The sequence below is a fragment of the Nerophis lumbriciformis genome, linkage group LG13 (genome assembly GCF_033978685.3).
Source record: "Nerophis lumbriciformis linkage group LG13, RoL_Nlum_v2.1, whole genome shotgun sequence".
In the NCBI taxonomy this organism is placed as follows: domain Eukaryota; kingdom Metazoa; phylum Chordata; class Actinopteri; order Syngnathiformes; family Syngnathidae; genus Nerophis; species Nerophis lumbriciformis.
Genome location: NC_084560.2, coordinates 39,259,303 through 39,286,813, shown reverse-complemented (window position 1 = coordinate 39,286,813; position 27,511 = coordinate 39,259,303). Strand labels below are relative to the sequence as shown.

The 27,511-nt window shown below is 39.0% G+C and overlaps 1 protein-coding gene across 1 annotated transcript in view; it reads left to right on the top strand.

The window, feature by feature from the left end:
- Positions 1 to 27,511, top strand: part of kcnh3 (potassium voltage-gated channel, subfamily H (eag-related), member 3) — a 96,982-nt gene that overhangs the window by 25,088 nt on the left and 44,383 nt on the right. Inside the window, exons 3-7 of the mRNA XM_061970828.2 lie at positions 1,011 to 1,150; positions 2,949 to 3,201; positions 12,711 to 12,868; positions 15,461 to 15,662; positions 24,781 to 25,131. Of these exons, the coding sequence (XP_061826812.2) occupies positions 1,011 to 1,150; positions 2,949 to 3,201; positions 12,711 to 12,868; positions 15,461 to 15,662; positions 24,781 to 25,131 (1,104 nt within the window). The remainder of the gene's footprint in view (positions 1 to 1,010; positions 1,151 to 2,948; positions 3,202 to 12,710; positions 12,869 to 15,460; positions 15,663 to 24,780; positions 25,132 to 27,511) is intronic.

Genomic DNA, 27,511 nt, shown 5'->3' with positions numbered 1-27,511 from the left:
ATTATCTTTAAACACCTTTAAGTTGTTAACAATATTAACTATGTGTTAAACATACTTGTATTATCTTTAAACACCTTTAAGTTGTTAACAATATTAACTATATGTATTAAACATTCTTGTATTATCATTAAACACCTTTAATTTTTTTAACAATATTAACTATGTGTTAAACATGCTTGTATTATCATTAAACACCTTTAACTTGTTAACAATATTAACTATATTTATTAAACATACTTGTATTATCATTAAACACCTTTAATTTTTTAACAATATTAACTATATGTGTCAAACATGCTTGCATTATCATTAAACACCTTTACCTTGTTAACAAAAACATATATTTCATAAATAAGTAAATATAAATTATATATATGAATGAGGTAGATCCCCACGACTTGATCAATTGAAAAGTAGCTCGCCTGCAGAAAAAGTGTGAGCACCCCTGATCTATAGCATAAGGCAGTGGTTCTCAAAGTTGTTTCACCAAGTACTACCTCAAAAAACACTTGACCAACATCAAAATTCTGTAGCGAAGTAGGCCTAAGTATGCATTAAATACAAGGCAGAGGTTTTATTTAACAAGTATATTTAATATTTTTGGCCACTGTAACATTACACACAGTTAAAACAGCAACACCGTGTCTGAATAAGGCTTTTATTGCTCTCGTGATCACGTTTTCAGAAGATTCTAAGCACAATACTGTCATTTTGAGGAAAAAATTAACTTTTGTGTTTGCAAACCTTACAAAAGCACATGTTCCAAGTAGAACTCACTAACATGTTAGTACAGTTAAAATGTGATTGTGAAGTGAATATTTAGTGCGACGCAGGCCAGGTAAATTAATTTCAAGACCCCTGCTCTCGGGACTCGTATTACGCTTAGAACATCCCTAATAAAAGAGCCCCTTTTGAAATACGCAGTGGGGAGAGAAGTTGATTAAACACATTTCATCATGTGCAAATACGTTGTTTTGCATCGTTTGTCTGAGTCTCTTTGCCTTCCGCAGATGAGGAGACGGGTCTGGAGGTGCATCAGGTGACGCGGCCTCCCGGCTTCAATGCCAACCGCCGTCGCAGCCGAGCCGTCCTCTACCACCTGTCTGGACACCTGCAGAAGCAAGACAAGAGCAAGCTGAAGATCAACAACGTAAGTCCAACAACTACAGACCTGTTTCTCTACTTCCACAATTTTCTAAAATTATTGAAAAACTGTTTAACAACAGATCAGACAAATTCGTAAATAAAAATGAAACACTCACAGACAACCAATACGGATACAGAGCCAACATCGCAACGTCAATGGCATTAATGGAAATAACAGAAGAGATAACCAATGCAGTAGATAGCGAAAAATGTGCTGCTGCATTGTTTATGGATTTAACAAAAGCATTTGTCACAATTAATCGTAGCATCTTAATGAACAAATTAGAAAGGTATGGAATCAGAGGGTTGATAACCAACAGGAAGCAATACGTGAAGATAGGCTAACACACTTCTACAGAGCTGAAAATATTTTGTGGCGTACCTCAGGGATCAATACTTGGACCAAAATTGTTCAATCTCTACAAAAACGACATTTGTAAAGTTATAAAGGACTTAAAGTTAGTATTATTTGCAGCTGATACAACTGTGTTTTGTTCAGGAGAGAACACACAGAAGCTAAGAGAAATAATAACAGAATAAATGTGTCAGGTCGGGGTGTTTTACGCAGCTTGCTGCGAGATTTGTTCTCCTGGGATGCAAACGGACTAGAAGGTAGGAACATTATTTAATCTATCTATACAAAAGGGGTAGAAACAAAAAGCACTCACAAGGCGAAGGCACAAACTTGGCACACGGAACAAAACTAACACTTTAACGTAAACTATGAACATAAAACAAACAACATTTACTGTGGCATGAAAATAGCAGCACGAACTATGGCATGGACAGAGCATGAAATGAACATCAGCATGAAACTTTCAATGTCGCCAGACCGACTAACTGACGACAGGCTTAGATAATAATCTCCTGATTAGAACAGGTGCGTGCATAAGGCAGGTGGAACAAATGAGTAGTCATGGAAACCAAAACAAACGAGTGCACAAAAACAGGAACTATTTGGAGTCCAAAACCCAACAGAACATAACCAAACAAAACATGATCTATACCACAGATCATGACAAAATGAACAAATTAAAAAGATGGTTTGACAAAAACAGACTATCTTTGAATTTCAGTATAACTAAAATAATGTTATTTGGTAACAGTAGAAGAGAAAGTCAAACACAAATACAAATAGACGGAGTAGATATTGAAAGGGTGAAAAAAAACAAATTTTTGGGTGTAATAATAGATGATAGAATTAACTGGAAATCTCATGTAAAAAATATACATTATAAAGTAGCAAGAAACACGTCAATAATGAATAAAGCCAGAAGCGGGATGAGCAAAAGACAGACTCTGACTGTGATAGGAGCAAAAACAGGAATGGTTTGGTCCAATCTTGGGAAAGGAAGCGATACAGCATCAATCACAAAATTAACCCATTTGGAGAGCAATCTTTAACAAAAAGACAAAGACAATATAAATGAATGATCTGCAATCCCAAGGATGTGACAAGAACCAAGCAGAGCTATCTCCGTAGAGCCCGAGGAATTTAGTTGGGGACTCTAAAATTGTCATATCTTTTAGACACAGAACAGGCCAAAGCAGTAAAGAGAAGCACTACAACATCAATCACATAAGAAACACTTCGACAAGATAATGCTAAAATATTAATTTTGCCACAACATAAAAACAAAGTTCACAACATAAAAACAAAGTTCATAACAGCGTTAAAGTACATTTTAGCACAGCAATAGGAATACAATTCTTCAATAGCAATTATATCTTAAAAGAAGTGCGAAAAATATATCACTTAAAAAGTCGTGCATACTTATGAACACCTCCATCCTTACACGCAGAACATGTTCGGGGAGAAGCCTCCCATCCCGGAGTACAAGGTAGCGGCCATCCAGAAGTCCCGTTTCATTTTGCTCCACTACGGCACCTTCAAGGCCGGCTGGGACTGGCTGATCCTGCTGGCCACCTTCTACGTGGCCGTCACCGTGCCCTACAACGTGTGCTTCACGGTGGTGGGCGGGCGAGACGAAGGCAGCGCCCCCAGAAGCCCCCCCAGCGTCAGCGACATCCTGGTGGAGATCTTGTTTATGCTGGGTGAGTAATGAAAAGCGCCTTGATGATGCTTGGCTAGCCACGCAAATTATGACTATTTGTTAATAGATATTATTATAAAAGGTGGAGGTTCCTTTATTTTCATTTGTTGAGATAATTAAGAGGCAATTGCAGTAATTATCAATTCCAGTTATTAAGAACCTAATCTCTTTAATTCTCTTTGCAATGTAGGTAAAAAGGAAACTTTTTTATACTTTAATATATTAAACAACCACAGGTAATGACTTGTTCACATAGGTAAATGCGTGTTTGGACATGTTAGGACTGAAATAGGACAAGCTGGCAGGTGTGACAACAGATGGTTGTCCAAATCTGACGGGGAAAAATGTTGGACTTTTAAAGAGGATGCAGGATAAAGTGACAGGAATTGACATTTTTGCATTGTATTATACATCGGGAAGTGTTGTGTAAGACAGTGTTAAAAATAAAACCATGAAAAGCAATCTGCTTTTGTATAAAGTTAAGCTAGGTTAAATGAAATTATTATTATTTATCTTACGGTGTATCAAAAATAATTTGAGCAAAATTTAATTGAAATATTGTCATGTGGCCCTCCAGCAGTGCTCTGGTTGCTCATGCGGCCCCCGGTAAAAATTAATTGCCCACCCCTGTTTTAGGTGCTAGTGACGAAATTAAAATATCGAATACACAATAAAGATACTATTATAATAATGTCAAATATAATAAAATAATCATAATAAATCATATAAATATATTCTATTCAAATTAGAACTTCATCTGATTCATCAAGTTATTAAAAATAATGTACAAAATATTTTTGGGGTTGCCAAGCAGGTTTTTTTTACCCAAATTATCTGGAAATATACCTTTATTATTGGTTTTATGGTTCCAGGCCTGACCGTGGTGAATTATTTTCGGTAAAGTAGGAAAATTGATAATTATAAATCGTTTACTTTCATAGCCAAAGCATAAAAAACAGTTTGTGACCTTCAAAATGCGTTTTTTTTTTTTTACTTTATGAGAGCCCTCTAGGTATGAAATAACACCTTTAGTCACCATTACACTCGTTTAATCCAGAATAGTAATGCTGCATGAGCCAATCAGTGGCTAGGCCCTCCCACCTTTTGTTGGAGACTATTTATTTTATTTTTATTTTATTTATTTATAAAAATAAGAGGATCAGTAATCAAAACAAGGGCACGTTGACTAAGATGATAAAATAAGTAACTGACATGTTAGTAAAAGTATAAATACGAGACAAAGAAGTTGACAGAAACAAAATCCAAGCATACTTAATTTTGTCTTGTCGATGGGTGGGACAAATTGGGAATATATCCAATCACAGCTCTGAAATGGCGACATTAAAAGAGGGGTGGGGGTTAGGCTTGAAGAGAGCCAATCAGATGCGCTTCCTTGCGGGATAAGGAAGTCACCGCCAAAATCTATATGTGTGGCTTTAACATGTACTATTTGTACACCAGGGAGATGTTGAGCAGGACACATTTCATATTTATTGCTAATAAGGCGAGTCATCGATTCTGACATCGACACAACTGTAAGTCAAATCTATTATTTGCTGCTATCAGTGTTGCGGCAAAAACTGATTCTGTGTCAAAAATTGATTCCCGCCGTTTTCGGACTTCGTCTGTCCACAACTGATTACTTTCTACATGTAGGACAAACGCTTATGGTTGTGGCTATCATAAGGATATGTGTTTGAAATTATTTAAAGGGGAACATTATCACAATTTCAGAAGGGTTAAAACCATTAAAAATCAGTTCCCAGTGGCTTACTTTATTTTTCGAAGTTTTTTTCAAAATTTTACCCATCACGCAATATCCCTAAAAAAAGCTTCAAAGTGCCTGATTTTAACCATCGTTATATACACCCGTCCATTTTCCTGTGACGTCACATAGTGATGCCAACACAAACAAACATGGCGCATAGAACAGCAAGCTATAGCGACATTAGCTCGGATTCAGACTCGGATTTCAGCGGCTTAAGCGATTCAACAGATTACGCATGTATTGAAACGGATGGTTGTAGTGTGGAGGCAGGTAGCGAAAACGAAATTGAAGAAGAAACTGAAGCTATTGAGCCATATCGGTTTGAACCGTATGCAAGCGAAACCGACGAAAACGACACGACAGCCAGCGACACGGGAGAAAGCGAGGACGAATTCGGCGATCGCCTTCTAACCAACGATTGGTATGTGTTTGTTTGGCATTAAAGGAAACCAACAACTATGAACTAGGTTTACAGCATATGAAATACATTTGGCAACAACATGCACTTTGAGAGTGCAGACAGCCCAATTTTCATCAATTAATATATTCTGTAGACATACCCTCATCCGCTCTCTTTTCCTTGGGGTCTGGCGGCAGATTTCTCTGACTTTATCGTTGGAAATGCATCTGCTTTGAGTGTCGCAGGATATCCACACATTCTTGCCATCTCTGTCGTAGCATAGCTTTCGTGGGTAAAGTGTGCGGAACAAACGTCCAATTTCTTGCCACTTTCGCATCTTTGGGCCACTTGTGCAACTTGAATCCATCCCTGTTCGTGTTGTTACACCCTCCGACAACACACCGACGAGGCATGATGTCTCCAAGGTACGGAAAACAGTCGAAAAAACGGAAAATAACAGAGCTGATTTGACTCAGTGTTTGAGAAAATGGCGGATTGCTTCCCGATGTGACGTCACAACGTGACGTCATCGCTCCGAGAGCGAATAATAGAAAGGCGTTTAATTCGCCAAAATTCACCCATTTAGAGTTCGGAAATCGGTTAAAAAAATATATGGTCTTTTTTCTGCAACATCAAGGTATATATTGACGCTTACATAGGTCTGGTGATAATGTTCCCCTTTAAGCCTTTATCGTGTCCGAAAAAATGGCAGAGTTGGCCATTTCTATGGTAATAATAAGATTGTAAAGGACTGTTATTGATCCAATGTTAATGTGCTAAAACTCTTTCTTGTTTAGAAGCTATATAAGATATAATTATTATTAATAAAGTGTTTGGATGTATTCATTCAAGAGAGTTACATATTTGATTATAAAGTACATATACTGTACTGTTTACCTGTTTTTTAACCATAAAAGTTACATATATGATAATAAAGTACCCACAGTACTGTACTGTTTACGTGTTGAAGTAATCTTAGTGATTAAAAAAAATATTTTGATATTGACACATCTCATCTGTACATGTCCTAAGGGTATTCCAGTATGTATTTATGCACAGATGAAATGTGTCAACATCAAAATATTACTTTGCATCACTTTTTGGCAACCAAGAATACAATGATTTAATGAATACATCCAAACACTTTATTAATATGGACTATGTGCTTGAACGAATAACAGTTAATATTGTTTGTAGCTTCCAAACAAGAAAGAGGTTTTAGCACATCAACATTAGACAACAATCCTTTACAATTAATACCATAGATATGGCCAATTCTTTAATTTTTGGGACACGATAAAAGCCTAAATAATTTTAAACACATAACCTTATTATAAGCACACATATAAAGTGTTTGTCTTACATGTAAAAATCATTTGTAGATGGAAAAAGGCCTGCATTAAAGCTTTAACAAGTGTGCGCACTACCACGGCTGGAATAATATTTTGGCTGGGGCCCCCCTGGAAAATTAGAAACAATGCACTCTGATTGATTTGGTCTCATTTCGTGGCCAATACAACTATAATATTGATATTTTTATGCTTAAAAATGCTTGAATTAGCCCAAAAATATGTAGAAAATGCAAAAAAGTGAAACATATAAAACTATATATATATATATATATATATATATATATCAAGATATATATCAAGATATTTTTTTACATATATTCAATTTAAAAGATATTAAAAAATAATTGTTTGCTTGTAGGTGCTTGTGAAAATTTAAGAACATACTATTATTCTAATAATGTAAAATATGATAAAATAGTAAACACAAACATTATAAATATAAACAGTTAAGTGACTATCAAACAAATAATGACGTAATCTGATGCATTTATTTAGTATAAAATGATGTACAAAGTATTGTTTTGGCTAACAAAACAGTTTGTTTGTTTTTCTTTTTCATATTTGGATGTCGTTGTGGCTTGTGCAGCCCTTTGAGACATTTGTGATTAAGGCTTGTATAAGTAAACTTTGATTGATTGATTGATTGAATCGTTGTTAATTGGCTCAAGCCTGACTGTGGTCAATTAATTTCCGCAAAGTAGGATTATTAATAATTACAAATTGCATACTTTTATAGCTAAAGCCTAAAAAACCTGTTACGACCTTCTAAATACAATTTTTAACAATATGAAAGAAAAACACCCACATGTTCACCTTTACACTTGTTGAATCCAGTATAGCAATGCTACCTGAGGCTGAGCCAATCACTGAACAACGTGTTATGATTGGTTTGGTTTTATCTAGCGGTCAATACTACTGCAGTATTGATATTTTGGTTAATTTGGCCATGTTTATGCTTACAAATGCTTAATTTAGGCCCTTAAAAAAATATGCGCTAGAGTGAAGCCGCAAACTTGGAAGCGCGATGCGGTGACTGAATTGACTGTATATTATCATCATTTAATCATTCATTATTTATCATTTAATCATTTATTGTGACTAGGGCTGATTAAAATATTTACAATTAATCGCATTTTGTTAATAGTTAACTCATAATTAACCGCGATAATGGCAGATAGATATCACTATTTCATCATTAATACGTTTACCCTAGACCAGGGGTCGGCAACCCGCGGCTCCGGAGCCGCATGCGGCTCTTTGATCACTCTGATGCGGCTCAGCAGCTAACTTGCTGAACCCCCCAATTTTCCCGTGAGACTTCCGGATTTCAGTGCCTCTCGCAGAAAACTCCCCGGATTAATATTCACCCTTACAGCTATTATAAGGGCGTGCCATGACGATACAACATTTGGCGTCCTCTACAATCTGTATTGACAGCGTGCCAGTTCAACACTTGTTATACAATATACATCTCCTGCTTGCACACGTATGTGACAGCAAGGCATACTTGGCCAACAGCCACACAGGTTACACTGACGGTGACCATATAAAACAACTTTAACACTCTTACTAATAATGCGCCACACTTTGAACCAAAACCAAACAAGAATGACAAACATATTTCGGGAGAACATCTGCACCTTAACACAACATAAACACAACAGAACAAACACCCAGAATCCCATGCAGCCCTGACTCTTCCGGGCTACATTATACACCCCTGCTACCACCAAACCCCGCCCCCACCCCAACCCTGCTCCCTCACACATCAACCCCCGCCCCCTCTCTCTGTGCGTCGGTTGAGGTGGGCGAGGTTTGGTAGCGGGGGTGTATAATGTATCCCGGAAAAGTTAGGGCTGCATGGGATTCTGGGTATTTGTCCTGTTGTGTTTATGTTGTGTTACCGTGCAGATGTTCTCCCGAAATGTGTTTGTCATTCTTGTTTGGTGTGGGTTCACAGTGTGGCGCATTATTAGTAAGAGTGTTAAAGTTTTTTTTATACCGCCACCGTCAGTGTAACCTGTGTGGTTGTTGACTAAGTATGCATTGCTGTCACCTACGTGAGCAAGCGGAATCCCCGTACAACGTGAGGCTTATCAGACACGCCGGTTGTAGTGGGCGCTATATGCTGTACCATCACGGCACGCATGACACTGACAAGCGCCACCCATTTAAAACCTGCTTGCCGCACCAGCTTTCTAATTCCATATAAAGGTGTGGGCAGCGTGTCTGAGACCCCTTTTTCATAGCACAAAGTAAAAAAAAGACTTTGCATGCAGTGTTATATCATTTAAAATATCAAAAAAAAATTGTGGCTCCCATTGCTGTCTATAATTTGTGAAACTGGTTAGAATGGCTCTTTGACTGGTAAAGGTTGCCGACCCCTGCCCTAGACAAATAATGTTCTAGTTTTAACACCATAACTGGACAAATAGTTTGCTTTAATGAAATGTGCTTTAAACGTTATGCTTTTTGAAACGGCTCAAAACAAATAGGACAAACACGCTTTTAATGAAAAACTAAAAAAATACCTCAATGCGTTGGCGTCTTGCCGGATTTTGCATTTTGTTGGAATACAGAATTTGTATTCCTGCTTTAGGAGCACTTGCATTCAGATAAGGAGCTACACCATGTTAAGATAGCATTTTCACACGTTAATAACACAAAATGTTGATGTTACGACCATGCTTTGATTGTCAAAGATGCTTAGTAATGTAATCTTTGATATGTCTACCTTAAATGCTTCTGATATTCTGTACATTACATGTTATGCAAGTTAATTGTCTTCATATTGCTGCATGACAATGTTTTAGCCTTCTCTATTAATGAATAAAATGTAATGTTGGGCCTGCTAATCATTCTGCAATTGAGAACTCGACCAGATTATTTTATAAAAGAATTTGCACAATATTTCAGCCAGCCAGAAATTCATTTTTGAAACTACTGTATAGTTTGCACTGAACTCATGTTGAGAAAAATGAGCAACAACTTTGCCTGCTTGTGGAACTTTACTCCATTATTGTCACACGTTATTGAAAATGATTAATAATGAATATATTCTGCCCTACTGTAGGGGCTCATAGTTATTTCTTTTTACCCGGTAATTAAAAATGTTCCCATGGTGCCAATTGTGCCCTCCTTCATTATTTAGATTTACTTCCCGTTTGAGGTCTTCTGCAGCTTAGTTATTACAATATGGCATAAAAGTGACTACAGGTCCAAACAGCTCTTATCAACCAAACATCTGTTTTTGTTTGTGTAAAAATAAACATTGTGACTTTTGAACCCTAACACTAACTCACCAGTACTGTACATGCCAGCCACACATTTACATGCCACCATTTAGAGAAGAGTTTGTCTTATTGCGGATGATATTCATCAATATTCAAGTTTTTTTTAATGAGAGCTTTGCATCACAGGAAGGATATGAGCATTAGCACCAGTGAACATTACTTCTAAGGTCATTTCCTAGAAAGCCTCTTTGTTTTCTGTCGTTGGATAAGGAAATGTGAGCCGTCGCCCATCCGTGGAGAGTTGTCCGCTCGCAAATTCAATCACACCAGCCACCCACAACTTTTATGCGGGACCTCCTGTCAGTCGATACGCCGTTTGTCACAACTAATCGTGCCGACGAACTCAGATGTGTCTACGGACTTCCTTTCATTTCTTCACTTGCGTGCGATGACAGAGCATCTTGAATTATTATTTTGTTGTAGTTCTTCTTTCTTCTCAATTCTTCTCAAGGTGAACACTTCGCTTCTCGTGGACGAGTCCTGAGTGGTGAATTAACAATGATGTCTTAACTGATGTAACGTCGTGAAAGCTTCGGTCTCGGGGTAACCATGGTGATGCTCTATGCCAGGGCTGTCAAACTCAAATACAGAGTGGGCCAAAATTTAAAACTGAACAAAGCCGCGGGCCAAGGTTGAACAAATGAACCTTTTAATAGGGACCCAAACAAGGTTTGCATTCAATATTGAACAAGCAAGGCTTATATAACTTTATAGTGACATGCAAAATCGAGTTTCAAATAATAATAATAAAAAAATATCAATGGCATATCAAATACAGTTTAAATAAAAATTGAATACCTCTTTTCTATTTGCAGCCTTCTAAGGTAAATATCAACATTAACTTTTTCCACAGGCTAATAAATTTGAAAATAAAATAATAAATTAATAAACCAACCATTCAGGACTTTAAACTGCTCAGTTTGCAACACACTGATCTAATCTGATGTGCCCAAGACAGATACCTGGCATATTTTCTTGGATGCTAGTTCATTAATGTCGGGGCTCAGGCTTTGAGCTGAGGCAACCTTCATTATCGAACAAAGGTGTTCATCAGTCATTATGTCTTGTAGTCCACCCGGACCACAGTCTTGGGGGCGTGCCTTAAAGGCACTGCCTTTAAAAAATGGGTTGTACTTGTATAGCGCTTTTCTACCTTCAAGGTACTCACTTTAACGTCCTCTACGAGCTGTCGTCACATCCGCTTTTCATCCATTCTAACAGTCACAAGATTTGTGCGGCTTCTGTACACACACACACACACACACACGTGAATGCAACACATACTCGATACAGTTTACACTGAGGGTGGCCGTATAAACAACTTTAACACTGTTAGAAATATACACCACACTGTGAATCCACACCAAACAAGAATGCTTGTATATAATCGGCGGGCCAGCTTTAGTGTTAATTCGATATCGCCTCAAGGGCCAAGTGAAATTACACAGCGGGCCAATTTTGGCCCACGGGCCAGAGTTTGACACCCATGCTCAATGCTGTGGAACTTGAAGTAGCCATGTTCTGCTGCCATCTTTTTAAAAAAGGATTATTTACTATTTGAAGATAAAGCCTGGCTGAGGCCTGCACTCTTTTTCTAGTGTTAACTTAACACAGGGGTCACCAACCTTTTTGAAACCAAGAGCTACTTCTTGGGTACTGATTAATGCGAAGGGCTACCAGTTTGAAACACACTTAAATAAATTGCCAGAAATAGCCAATTTGCTCAATTTACCTTTAACTCTATGTTATTATTAATAATTAATGATATTTATCTTTGTGGAAACACTGATCATGTTAATGATTTCTCACAATAAATATATATAGAAACAGATAAATATCAATATGCAACACTTTATTTTTATATTTTCTCTAAGTGCACATTTTTCAAATTGAACATTTTCAAATGATCACTTCTAAGACAGTCTTGTGAAATCACAATATCCCATTTTAACTAGCTAGCCACTAACATTTTTTAACAAATCATGAATGCCTTTGCACCATGTTTGTACAAATAATAACTCATGTCAAATATAAAAGTCAACTCTCAAATTTTTTAATAAATCATGTCACACTTTGAACTGGACACCAAATCTCTTATCTGTTTCTTTGTCTGTTAGTGAAGACCAAGTCTTTAAAATATTTTCTTGGATTTTCAAATTCTATTTGAGTTTTGTCTCTCTTAGAATTAAAAATGTCGAGCAAAGCGAGACCAGCTTGCTAGTAAATAAATAAAATTAAAAAAATAGAGGCAGCTCACTGGTAAGTGCTGCTATTTGAGCTATTTTTAGAACAGGCCAGCGGGCTACTCATCTGGTCCTTACGGGCTACCTGGTGACTCCTGACTTAACATATGTTATAGTGTTCTGAATTGTTGTACGACGTGGAAAACACGTATTTCACCAAAATTCCAAAATATTCCAAAACTTAAGAGGTTCCATTATTTTAAAAAAACAAAATTTTCAATGATGAACACTATTCACTTGAGTGTTTTGACACAGTCTTTTTTCTTTTATATAAAAGATAATTGTCCTTGCGTTTTCTTCTCAGAGCCTGAAGACAAAATATTTAATTCTTAGCATTTGTCAGGAAAAAAAAGAAAATGCAATCAAATTATTATTCATATTGCAAATATATCAGTAGTTTGAAAATAGGCCTTTGTACCGTTTTATGTCATTTCTCGCTCTCTTTTCATATCAGACATTGCGTTGAACTTTCGAACGACCTTCGTGAGCACGTCGGGCCAGGTGGTGTACGACGCCCGCTCCATCTGCGTCCACTACGTCACCACGTGGCTCTTTGTGGACCTCATCGCCGCCCTGCCCTTTGACCTCCTGTACGCCTTCAACGTCAGCGTGGTGAGTCAACATCAGTGGTTCTTAACCTTGTTGGAGGTACCAAACCCCACCAGTTTCATATGCACATTTACCGAACCCTTCTTTAGTGAAAAATAAAATGTTTAATTTTTTTTTGTTCAAATTCAAGACAAAGTTATATGTGCATGAACTCACAACAAATTACACACTTGCAAATCAGATGGAAAATTAGAGGGAACATTGTTTGGGGGTATCCATAATACTTAGACTTAGACTTCCTTTTTTATTGTCATTCAAATGTTAACTTTACAGTACAGATACACCGATAGGGAGAAGTTTTTATTTACACGATTGATTGATTGAATGAAACTTGTATTAGTAGATTGCACAGTACAGTACATATTCCGTACAATTGACCACTAAATGTTAACTCCCGAATAAGTTTTTCAACTTGTTTAATTAAGTCGGGGTCCACGTTAATCAATTCATGAGTCTGGTGTGTCTTGACTGCTGCGGCAGAGGCTCTGCCGAACCCCTGAGGCCGACTCACCGAACCCCTAGGGTTCGATCGAACCCAGGTTAAGAACCACTTGCTGCACATAAAGTGTCTTCAATGTTTTTTTTTAATTTTTATCTTTAAAAAAGATAAAAATCCTCATTATAAGCATAAGAATTATAATATGTGTCATATGTTCATTTAAAAAAATAAAAAAAATAAAATCCTTGCTGATGGCATATTTAGATCCTTCATTGAATATTTAGAGTCGCATGTCTTGAGGTCAGCAGTCAAAATGGAGTGCATGAGAAAGTGGAAAGGAAAACGTAGCTCTCTCTATAACCACGTGGTTGTTTATGAACAAGCATGTTAGAACAACACAGCAACAACAGAACCAATGTTGTAAAAGTTGATAATAATAATAATACAAATCGCTCATTAATACAGCCAATGAGTTTGTTCATACCAAAGCTTAAAACCTACCTTAAGACTACATTAGGAGGTTGCCTACAGCCACATCTGTTTTTGTCAATATTTATGTATTATTATTTATATTAAATTCATTCATTCATTTTTTTTAAAGTTAAATTCACAGTTTGTATTTATTTGTGTTATTATGTAGGACTACATAATAAAAAAATTAAAAAAAATCTTCATTTTAACTTGTAATTTTTATTTTATTTTTTGTCAATTAGAAAATCCAAAAGATATTTGATTTTGTACAGTAAACCTCGCATTCAGCAACGATAGGAGGCTGCGCGGTGAATCAAATTGAAGGGTTAATTAAACTGTTTCAGGTAGATCATTGTTTTGAAAAAATCGTATAAATATAATGTCAGATAAAAATTACAATAAAATATATTTCATGAGAAGGTTTTGAAAAGACATCCTTATTAAAGAAAAAGGAAGCAGCACAATTTAGCTGCATTGCGCTTTTAAATGACGTGATTTTTGTCTTTCCTTGGATCTGACGCCATTTCAATTTTATCTTCAAGTACATCAGGAGGTTGCCTACAGCCATAATGTTTTTGTATTATCACTTATGGCTCAGTGGGTGGGCAGCATGGCTCAGTGGGTAGAGTGGCTGTCGAGGTGTCTCTGAGAAAAGTACCAAACCCTAACTGCTCCTGATAGATCGTGGTCAGTACCGTGTTTTTCTGCAGTTTTTTTCATAATTTGGGGGTGCGACTTATACTCAGGAGCGACTTATGTGTGAAATGATTAACACATTAGCGTAAAATATCAAATAATATTATTTATCTCATTCACGTAAGAGACTAGACGTATAAGATTTCATGGGATTTAGCGATTAGGAGTGACAGATTGTTTGGTAAACGTATAGCATGTTCTATATGTTATAGTTATTTGAATGACTCTTACCATAATATGTTACGTTAACATACCAGTTGGTTATTTATGCCTCATATAACGTACACTTATTCAGCCTGTTGTTCACTATTCTTTATTTATTTTAAATTGCCTTTCAAATGTCTATGCTTGGTGTTGGCTTTTATCAAATACATTTCCCCCAAAAATGCGACTTATACTCCAGTGCGACTTATATATGTTTTTTTCCTTATTTATTATGCATTTTTGGCAGGTGCGACTTATACTCCGGTGCGACTTATACTCCGAAAAATACGGTACCTTGCATGGTAGCTCCTGCCATCAGTGTTCCGCAATTTTGTTGTTCCTAATGTGCAATGACAATAAAAAGTATATTGTATTCTATAATTTCAAAAAAGTAATTACATTTTAAACTGAATTTTAATTTTAATTTTTTAATTTTATTTCTTATTTTTCCCCAATTAGAAAATCCGAACGATATTTAATTTCATACAGTAGACCAAACACCCAGCAACTGTAGGACACTACAGTTGCTCAAAATGAGGGGTAATTGAAGTGTTTAAGGTAGATCATTGTTTTGGAAAAAATAACTAATAGATATAATGTTCAATAAAAATCATAAAATATATTGAATTTCATGAGAAGGTTTTAAAAACACACCCGTTTTAAAGGGAAGGTCAGCAGCCCGATTTAGCCTCACTACATTTTGGGATTTTGTCTTGACGACTGTTGAGTGTCGAACGGGACAAATGGACACTGTCCTGGGATCTGACGCCATTATGTCTCCGCAGTACTTTGGCGTCCACCTGCTGAAGACAGTGCGTCTGCTGCGCTTGCTGCGCCTCCTGCAGAAGTTGGAGCGCTACTCCCAGTACAGCGCCGTGGTCCTCACCCTGCTCATGTCCATGTTCGCCCTGCTGGCGCACTGGATGGCCTGCGTCTGGTACTTCATTGGCCGCAGGGAGCTAGAAAGTCCTGGATCCTGGGACATTGGTCAGTTCAACTTCAATCTAATACTGTCTTTTTAAATACAGCTCCTTATTATTAACTACAGCTTAAGCGTCTACTGCCAGTAGCTGCGAATAAAGCCTGGAGGAAACGATGAGGTCTATTCATCAGAATGCACAGTAATTGTGTTCCTTGTTCCCCAAAATGAACTCAAACAACTCCTTCATTCACGCTTCATCACTCTAATGACCACTTAAGTTCCAATCTCCAGGCCAGATGAGTTCAGCACCGCGGACAGCTCCCCTGAGCATCGGATGAACGCTTTCCACTATAAAGATTTACTGTGAAAAAGATGATAAGGCGGGCCAAAAAGATCGATTTCCTGTTTTCCCCTGACAAAAGCATACGATATTATCACCTGAATGTCGTTTAGATCCCTGCAGCAAAATAAACACATTTGCTGACTGTTGGACAAGTGGAGCTCAGGGTGATTTATCCATGTAAAAAATGATAGTAACATTGAAATATTTTAAGTAAAGTGTATTTTTAAACTTAAAGATAATTGATTATAATGAGTCATTTTGTAAGAGCTCATTAAACACAACCTATTTGGAGGCTTCATTTCCCTGTAGTGACGGATAAATACAATTAAAGCTAAAGTACCAATGATAGTCACACACACACTAGGTGTGGTGAAATGACCCTCTGCATTTGACTCATCCCCTTGTTCCACCCCCTGGGAGGTGAGGGGAGCAGTGAGCAGCAGCAGTGGCCGCGCTCGGGAATCATTTTGGTGATTTAACCCCCAATTCCAACCCGTTGATGCTGAATGCCAAGCAGGGAGGTAACGGGTCCCATTTTTTTAGTCTTTGGTATGACTCGGCCGGGGTTTGAACTCACGACCTACCGATCTCAGGGCGGACACTCTAACCACAAGGCTACTCAGTAGGTCAGTGACCTTAATCAGTGTTCGGAAAAATACTTTAAAAAAAGTAATTAACTAAAGTTACTTGTTACATTACCAAAAAAGTAATATACCGTATTTTTCGGACTATAAGTCGCAGTTTTTTTCATAGTTTGGCCGGGGGTGCGACTTATACTCAGGAGCGACTTATGTGTGAAATGATTAACACATTAGCGTAAAATATCAAATAATATTATTTATCTCATTCACGTAAGAGATTAGACGTATAAGATTTCATGGGATTTAGCGATTAGGAGTGACAGATTGTTTGGTAAACGTATAGCATGTTCTCAATCAATCAATGTTTATTTATATAGCCCTAAATCACAAGTGTCTCAAAGGGCTGCACAAGCCACAACGACATCCTCGGTATAGCCCACATAAGGGCAAGGAAAAACTCACCCCAGTGGGACGTCGATGTGAATGACTATGAGAAACCTTGGAGAGGACCGCATATGTGGGTAACCCCCCCCCCTCTAGGGAGACCGAATGCAATGGATGTCGAGTGGGTCTAACATAATATTGTGAGAGTCCAGTCCATAGTGGATCCAGCATAACAGTAAGAGTCCAGTCCACAGTGGGGTCAGCAGGAAACCATCCCGAGCGGAGACGGGTCAGCAGCGCAGAGATGTTCCCAACCAATATACAGGCGAGCGGTCCACCCCGGGTCCCGACCCCGGACAGCCAGCACCCCATCCATGGCCACCGGATCTGTGTGTCTTCCCCTCCACAAGGGATAGGGGGGAGCAGAGGAGAAAAGAAAAGAAACGGCAGATCAACTGGTCTAAAAAAAAGGGGGGCTATTCAAAGGCTAGAGTATACAAATGAGTTTTGAGATGGGACTTAAATGTTTCTACTGAGGTAGCATCTCTAATTGTTACCGGGAGGGCATTCCATAGTGCTGGAGCCCGAATAGAAAACGCTCTACAGCCCGCAGACTTTTTTTGGGCTCTGGGAATCACTAATAAGCCGGAGTTCTTTGAACGCAGATTTCTTGCCGGGACATATGGTACAATACAATCGGTAAGATAGGCTGGAGCTAGACCGTGTAGTATTTTATACGTAAGTAGTAAAACCTTAAAGTCGCATCTTAAGTGCACAGGAAGCCAGTGCAGGTGAGCCAGTATAGGCGTAATATGATCAAACTTTCTTGTTCTTGTCAAAAGTCTAGCAGCCGCATTTTGTACCAACCGTAATCTTTTAATGCTAGACATAGGAAGACCCGAAAATAATACGTTACAGTAATCGAGACGAGACGTAACGAACGCATGAATAATGATCTCAGCGTCGCTAGTGGACAAAATGGAACGAATTTTAGCGATATTACGGAGATGAAAGAAGGCCGTTTTAGTTACACTCTTAATGTGTGACTCAAAAGAGAGAGTTGGGTCGAAGATAATACCCAGATTCTTTACTGAGTCGCTTTGTGTAATTGTTTGGTTGTCAAATGTTAAGGTGGTATTATCAAATAAATGTCGGTGTTTAGCAGGACCGATAATCAGCATTTCCGTTTTCTTAGTGTTGAGTTGCAAGAAGTTAGCGGACATCCATTGTTTAATTTCATTAAGACACGCCTCCAGCTGACTACAATCCGGCGTGTTGGTCAGCTTTAGGGGCATGTAGAGTTGGGTGTCATCAGCATAGCAATGAAAGCTAACACCGTATTTGCGTATGATGTCGCCTAGCAGCAGCATGTAAATACTAAAGAGTGCAGGGCCAAGAACCGAACCTTGGGGGACTCCGCACGTTACCTTAACATAGTCCGAGGTCACATTGTTATGGGAGACGCATTGCATCCTGTCAGTAAGATAGGAGTTAAACCACGACAAGGCTAAGTCTGACATACCAATACGTGTTTTGATACGCTCTAATAAAATATTATGATCGACGGTATCGAAAGCAGCGCTAAGATCAAGAAGCAGCAACATAGATGACGCATCAGAATCCATCGTTAGCAGTAGATCATTAGTCATTTTTGCGAGGGCTGTCTCCGTAGAGTGATTTGCCCTGAAACCGGATTGAAAAGGTTCACAGAGATTGTTAGACACCAAGTGTTCATTTAGCTGCTGTGCGACAATTTTTTCGAGGATTTTCGAGATAAACGGAAGGTGGGACACCGGCCGGTAGTTTACCATGAGGTCAGGATCGAGGTTAGGTCTTTTGAGCAAAGGATGAATAACCGCTTTTTTGAATGCTAGTGGAACAGTGCCAGAGGAGAGTGATAAGTTTATAATATTTAGCACTGATGGACCTAATAATACAAAAAGCTCCTTAATAAGTTTCCCAGGAAATGGGTCAAGTAAACATGTTTGTTTTGTCCCATTGACACATCTTAACAATTCCTCTAATGTTATTTCATCAAAGAGAGAGAAACTATTTTGGAGGGCGGTATCCTTCGTAGATACAGTCGTATCTGTGTTAATAGAACCCAGTTGTAGCTGCGATGCATTGTCTTTAATCTCCTTTCTAATGAGTTCAATTTTCTTATTAAAGAAATTCATAAAATCATCTGCTGAGTGGGTGGAGCTACTGGGAGGAGTCCCTTGTTGGGTTAGCGATGCTACTGTACTAAACAAAAATTTCGGATCATTTTTGTTGAGGTGGATGAGATTTGAGTAATATTTAGCTTTAGCTAGGGTAAGCATGTGTTTATAAGTTGTTAAACTATCACTCCATGCTTGATGGAAAACCTCAAGTTTAGTAGCGCACCATTTGCGTTCCAGCTTTCTACATGATAATTTATGGGCTCTAGTTTCTTCTGTAAACCATGGGGTGCGCCTTTTAGGGGCTCTTTTAAGCTTTAGCGGTGCTATACTATCAATGGTGTCGCGCAGGGCGTCGTTAAAGTTGTTAGTGAGGTTATCAATAGAGCCGACATAGTTTGGGAATGGTGCCATTACCGAAGGCAGTAGGCCAGCAAGAGTCATCGTTGTGGCAGCATTAATGTTGCGGCTGCTATAGTAGTTATTATTATTAGTTTGTTGACAATGAGTCAGAACTTCGAATTTTATAAGGTAATGATCGGACATTACTTTAGTATACGGGAGTATCGTAACTTTGGAGGTGGTGACACCCCTGACCAGCACTAGATCTATCGTATTTCCGTTGCGATGCGTAGGTTCATTTATTATTTGTGTAAGACCACAGCTATCAATTATAGTCTGGAGCGCCATGCACTGAGGGTCCGATGGGGTATTCATATGGATATTAAAGTCCCCCATTATGATTATATTGTCGGCGTGCGTCACTAAATCAGCAACGAACTCTGAAAATTCACTGATGAAGTCCGAATTGGGTCCTGGGGGGCGGTAGATAACAGCCAGGTGGAGAGGCAGCGGTGTGACAAACCTCATAGTAAGCATCTCAAACGAGTTATATTTATTATTTAGGTTCGGGGTAAGATTAAAGTTTTTATTGTGGATGAGTGCAACTCCCCCACCCCTTTTAATGGGACGGGCAATATGCGCTCCCGCATAGCCAGGAGGAGACGCCTCACCCAGCGCAAAGAAATCGTCTGGTTTGAGCCAGGTCTCGGCGAGACCAATAACGTCAAGATTATTGTCTCTAATGACCTCATTAACTAATAACGTTTTGGAAGATAATTATCTTATGTTTAAGAAGCCCATATTATAGGTAGTGGGCTGTTTTGAGGAGTTTTTGTTGAAATTATCCGTAGTAGCAATATTAATAATGTTGTGTTTATTATGTGTAGTGCAATTTAAATAATTACGACCATATCTAGGAATTGATATGACGGGAATTTTCCGATTGTTTGCTTGATGTTGTGATAAACCGAACGCATCATAACTTGCCACCTCAGTAGAGTGCATGTCTACTTCTGACACAGAAAAAAAAATTTTTGAGTTGTGTATTGTTCTAAAATAGTTGCTATGTGTGCAGGTATTATCCAGCCTGGCGCTGGCTAGTTCTATTTTAACTAACTTCTCACCCGGACTAGCGCTTCTTTGAGGATTAGCCTTTCGCTTTGTTGTTAGCCCCGCTCGGCATCCCCGCTTCTGCTTCCGCTCACACCGCTTACGTGTCTTCCGTTGACGGTCCACGCTGGTACTTAACTCCGCTGCTTTGGAGGCCGCTGGATGTAGCCAGCGAAGAATCCCCATGCTAGCGAGGAGGTCGAAAGTACCTCTATATGTTATAGTTATTTGAATGACTCTTACCATAATATGTTACGTTAACATACCAGTTGGTTATTTATGCCTCATATAGTGTACACTTATTCAGCCTGTTGTTCACTATTCTTTATTTATTTTAAATTGCCTTTCAAATGTCTATTCTTGGTGTTGGCTTTTATCAAATACATTTCCCCCAAAAATGCGACTTATACTCCAGTGCGACTTATATATGTTTTTTTCCTTCATTATTATGCATTTTCGGCCGGTGCGACTTATACTCCGAAAAATACGGTACTTAGATTAGTAATTACCAGTAAAAGTAACGATGTTAGTAATGACATTATTATGTAACACCATTTTTCCTAACACTTCTCCTAAAAATATAGGTACATTTTCTCTCAAAAGTACAATATCGGTCTTTAAGAGGCCGGAAGTACCGTGTTGCAGGAGCAAACAAAACAGCCAGACTGAGTGTGGCGAAAAACAGAAATAAGTAGCTCTCTGATTAGTGCCCAGGAGCAGGTGAGCACCCCGAACCCGAATCAGAGGCAGGTGAAAATAATCAGCACCCATAGTAACCAAAACACAAACCCAGGGGTGCTGAAATAGAACTAAGGTAGTCAAAAACTAAACAAAACCTGTACTATATATATATATATATATATATATATATATATATATATATATATATATATATATATAAAATTACCCCTAAGGCATTGACTTTGTGTTGTAATGATGAATGCTAGCATGTCTCCCAAAGTTTTTTGACCACAACCCATAAGGGGGCGCTACAAATGTCTTCTCAAGTCATGTGACCACACTGCAAAAAGTCAGTGTTCAAAAACAAGAAAAAAAAATACAAAAATGAGGGGTATTTTATTTGAACTAAGCAAAATTATCTGCCAATAGAACAAGAAAATTTGGCTTGTCAAGATTTTCCAAAACAAGTAAAATTAGCTAACCTCAATGAACCCAAAAATACCTTAAAATAAGTATATTCTCACTAATAACAAGTGCACTTTTCTTAGAAGAAAAAAAAGGGGCCTTTTTGCTCAATATGTTGAAAAATATTCTTAAATTAAGTAAACGCTAGTGCCATTATCTTGACATAATGATATGCGCTCGGCATTACATTTCTTGAAACCATCAAACTTATACTAAAAACTAATTTATTGTTCTTAATGGAAAGGCAACAAGGCAACCGCTTGTTACTCTCGGGGTCTCCTAGCCGCTCAGGCAATTCATATGGTCTAAAAATGCATTTTTCCATGGATAACATGACATCATCACGCCAAGTGCGTGCTCTTTCAGTCAATTAGTGCGCATATATACAGCCCCTGGCCAAACATTCTTTAATTGTAATTTTGAAGAATTCATCTGAATGTGCATGAACTATTTCTGTTCAAAATAGTTTGAAATGTTAAATGTTTCAATATTCACTGTCAGTTTACTGTACTGTGCCAACTGTACTATTATATGAGTACCTATTTTCTATTGTTTCATTGAAAATAAAACAGCAAAGTCCATTTGGCTGTCATCTGTTTTAATTATGAGACACAATTGTGTCAAAATCATGATTTTTTTTCATGCTTGAAATAAGAAATTATTACTTTAAAAAGTAGTTTTATACTTGTGAGTGTTGATGACACAGCTTTGCAACAGTTGATATTCTAGTTTCAAGCATGTTTTACTCAATATAGGTCATCAAATCTCAGCAACAAGCTGTAATATCTTACCGAGATCATTTAGGACCAAAACCGTTAAAACAAGTAAAACACTCTAACATAAAATCTGCTTAGTGAGAAGAATTATCTTATCAGACAGAAAATAAGCAAATATCACCCTTATTTGAGATATTTCATCTGACTTAGATTTCAGTTTTTGCAGTGTAAATGATGTCATCCCGTGGTGCAGATCAGTTGTGACTGGGACTGACTGACAGGAACAGTCCTGGCTTTTTTCCGAGACGTTTTTTCCAGCAAACGGGCGAGCGAGCTGCCATATATGATCGTAGTGCGCGGATCAATAGGCGTCCGCATCCATATTGCATGATTCCTCTCCCCCTCTCATGTCGCGCAGTCATAGAAGCTCAGCCGCGTCACACGCGTTCATTCTCAAGCGCTCGCGCTCAATTATTCATCTGTCCTCCTCCGCCGCTCGCTTCCCGCCCTTTCACTTTGAAATGTCTCCTCCCCGTCCGGAATAGAGGGCTCGTTGGCGCTTTCATGGGGTTTTGTTGAAGGGTGAATAGTAGGAGAGCCAAACATTTGTTTGGAATAAAGGAGTCAAAATTATAATTTTTCTCAGTCCAAGGACTTTTATTTTTCTTCATTATTATGTCATGCCGATAATGATAATGCGGCTTTTAAAGGGGAACATTATCACAATTTCAGAATTGTTAAAACCATTAAAAATCAGTTCCCAGTGGCTTATTTTATTTTTCGAAGTTTTTTTCAAAATTTTACCCATCACGCAATATCCCTAAAAAAAAGCTTCAAAGTGCCTGATTTTAACCATCGTTATATACACCCGTCCATTTTCCTGTGACGTCCCATAGTGAAGCCAACACAAACAAACATGGCGCATAGAACAGCAAGCTATAGCGACATTAGCCCGGATTCAGACTCGGATTTCAGCGGCTTAAGCGATTCAACAGATTACGCATGTATTGAAACGGATGGTTGTAGTGTGGAGGCAGGTAGAGAAAATGAAATTGAAGAAGAAACTGAAGCTATTGAGCCATATCGGTTTGAACCGTATGCAAGCGAAACCGACGAAAACGACACGACAGCCAGCGACACGGGAGAAAGCGAGGACGAATTCGGCGATCGCCTTCTAACCAACGATTGGTATGTGTTTGTTTGGCATTAAAGGAAACTAACAACTATGAACTAGGTTTACAGCATATGAAATACATTTGGCAACAACATGCACTTTGAGAGTGCAGACAGCCCAATTCAGGCGCGCTAAGAACATATATTTTTCCACGATTTCAACACTCAGGTTAACCATACCTAAATAGACACAAAATACTGCATTACACAAGACTACCCGAATGTACTCGAATGATTGAAAAAAATTAATGTTTTTAAGCTAAATTATTAGTAAACACAGTTTATGTATAATAATTTACGTAAAAAACGCGAGTAATGAATAAAGTTTTCATCAATTAATATATTCTGTAGACATACCCTCATCCGCTCTCTTTTCCTGAAAGCTGATCTGTCCAGTTTTAGAGTTGATGTCAGCAGGCCAGGGTCGATATTCTTCTCTTGATCATCTTCGGTGGCATAAGGGACGGTGTGAGCCAAGACATCCAGGGGGTTTAGCTCGCTCGTCTGCGGGAACAAACTGCCGCCATTGCTTGCCGTGCTACCGAGGTCCTTTGTCCCTGAATAGCTCACACACTCCGGCAGATTCAATGGGGGTCTGGCGGCAGATTTCTTTGACTTTATCGTTGGAAATGCATCTGCTTTGAGTGTCGCAGGATATCCACACATTCCTGCCATCTCTGTCGTAGCATAGCTTTCGTCGGTAAAGTGTGCGGAACAAACGACTGACCATTTCGTCGGCTTTCCCCACACCCTCGTATTTTGAACAAATTCCGTCCAATTTCTTGCCACTTTCGCATCTTTGGGCCACTGGTGCAACTTGAATCCGTCCCTGTTCGTGTTGTTACACCCTCCGACAACACACCGACGAAAGTGAGAAAATGGCGGATTGCTTCCCGATGTGACTTCACGTGACGTCATCGCTCCGAGAACGAATAATAGAAAGGCGTTTAATTCGCCAAAATTCACCCATTTAGAGTTCGGAAATCGGTTAAAAAAATATATGGTCTTATTTCTGCAACATCAAGGTATATATTGACGCTTACATAAGTCTGGTGATAATGTTCCCCTTTAAAAATCTAGTTGTGGAAATCTTGATTTTTTTTTATAAACAGCTACTATAGTACTCTGCTACTATTTGATGAAGTTAGATTTATAAATAATATAATTATCCTGCTCTTATGCATACAGCTGCAAACTATACATAACTTCTACATTTTTCTACCTTTCAGGTTGGCTGCATGAGCTTGCTAAGCGTTTGGGGACGCCCTACTTCCTGTCGCCCCTGACCGCCCTGTTCCCCACTTCCTCCACCATCCCCTCGGCCAACAGCAGCCAGTGGAACGCGTCCAGCTCCAGCGAGTTCAAGGTTCAAGGCGCCTGGAACGCCAGCAACGTGACGGCGGGCGAGGGCGCGTCGGCCGCAGGTTTCGGGGCCCTGGGCGGCGGCCCTTCCATGCGTAGCAGCTACGTGACGTCGCTCTACTTCGCCCTGAGCAGTCTGACCAGCGTGGGTTTCGGAAACGTGTCGGCTAACACGGACTCGGAGAAGATCTTCTCCATCTGCACCATGCTCATCGGAGGTGAGCGGGTACTCTTGTTTGCTAACCTATCTCCCGGCTTTCTGTCAGTCTGGTGCGAGTGAGACATCCTCAAAACACATTTTTTTCTCATTTGTATTAGTTTCCTCTGAAAAACAGACTTATTCTATTTTGTAGGATTTCAACAAATATGGTAAAAAATACTTTGAAATTCTATTGATGTTGTACTCGTTTTATACGTAACACAGTAAAATGGTCAAATTACTGTGTCAGGTTCAAACACTGATGACATCTATTAAACAAGACAAGAAGCAAAGAAAAAGAGGCAGAATTAAATTTTGCTCAATTGAGGAGAAACGTGTCGACCTGTAACCTCTTACAGTGTCACCCACACTGTGGCAAAAGATTGTACGCCACCTCTTTTTACAAACCCCGTTTCCATATGAGTTGGGAAATTGTGTTAGATGTAAATATAAACGGAATACAATGATTTGCAAATCATTTTCAACCCATATTCAGTTGAATATGCTATAAAGACAACATATTTGATGTTCAAACTGATAAACATTTTTTTTTTTTTGCAAATAATCATTCACTTTAGAATTTGATGCCAGCAACACGTGACAAAGAAGTTGGGAAAGGTGGCAATAAATACTGATAAAGTTGAGGAATGCTCATCAAACACTTATTTGGAACATCCCACAGGTGTGCAGGCAAATTGGGAACAGGTGGGTGCCATGATTGTGTATAAAAGTAGATTCCATGAAATGCTCAGTCATTCACAAACAAGGATGGGGCGAGGGTCACCACTTTGTCAACAAATGCCTGAGCAAATTGTTGAACAGTTTAAGAAAAACCTTTCTCAACCAGCTATTGCAAGGAATTTAGGGATTTCATCATCTACGGTCCGTAATATCATCAAAGGGTTCAGAGAATCTGGAGAAATCACTGCATGTAAGCAGCTAAGCCTAGACCTTCGATCCCTCAGGCTGTACTGCACCAGTAAGTGACATCAGTGTGTAAAGGATATCACCACATGGGCTCAGGAACACTTCAGAAACCCACTGTCAGTAACTACAGTTGGTCGCTACATCTGTAAGTGCAAGTTAAAACTCTCCTATGCAAGGCGAAACCCGTTTATCAACAACACCCAGAAACACCGTCGGCTTCGCTGGGCCTGAGCTCATCTAAGATGGACTGATACAAAGTGGAAAAGTGTTCTGTGGTCTGACGAGTCCATCCATCCATCCATCCATCCATTTTCTACCGCTTATTCCCTTTTGGGGTCGCGGGGGGCGCTGGAGCCTATCTCAGCTACAATCGGGCGGAAGGCGGGGTACACCCTGGACAAGTCGCCACCTCATCGCAGGGCCAACACAGATAGACAGACAACTTTCACACTCACATTCACACACTAGGGCCAATTTAGTGTTGCCAATCAACTTATCCCCAGGTGCATGTCTTTGGAGGTGGGAGGAAGCCGGAGTACCCGGAGGGAACCCACGCAGTCACGGGGAGAACATGCAAACTCCACACAGAAAGATCCCGAGCCCGGGATTGAACCCAAGACTACTCAGGACCTTCGTATTGTGAGGCAGATGCACTAACCCCTCTTTCACCGTGCTGCCCTGTCTGACGAGTCCACATTTCAAATTGTTTTTGGAAACTGTGGACGTCGTGTGGAAAAGAACCATCCGGATTGTTATAGGCGCAAAGTTGAAAAGCCAGCATGTGTGATGGTATGGGGGTGTATTAGTGCCCAAGACATGGGTAACTTACACATCTGTGAAGGCACCATTAATGCTGAAAGGTACATACAGGTTTTGGAGCAACATATGTTGCCATCCAAGCAAGGTTACCATGGACGCCCCTGCTTATTTCAGCAAGACAATGCCAAGCCACGTGTTCATCAACGTGGCTTCATTGTAAAAGAGTGCGGGTACTAGACTGGCCTGCCTGTAGTCCAGACCTGTCTCCCATTGAAAATGTGTGGCGCATTATGAAGCCTAAAATACCACAACGGAGACCCCCGGACTGTTGAACAACTTAAGCTGTACATCAAGCAAGAATGGGAAAGAATTCCACCTGAGAAGCTTAAAAAATGTGTCTCCTCAGTTCCCAAACGTTTACTGAGTGTTGTTAAAAGGAAAGGCCATGTAACACAGTGGTGAACATGCCCTTTCCCAACTACTTTGGCACGTGTTGCAGCCTTGAAATTCTAAGTTAATTATTATTTGCCAAAAAAAAATTTACTTTATGAGTTTGAACATCAAATATCTTGTCTTTGTAGTACATTCAATTGAATATGGGTTGAAAAGAATTTGCAAATCATTGTATTCCGCTTATATTTACATCTAACACAATTTCCCAACTCATATGGAAACGGGGATATTTCCTGTTTACATAACAGCTGTTTCTAAAG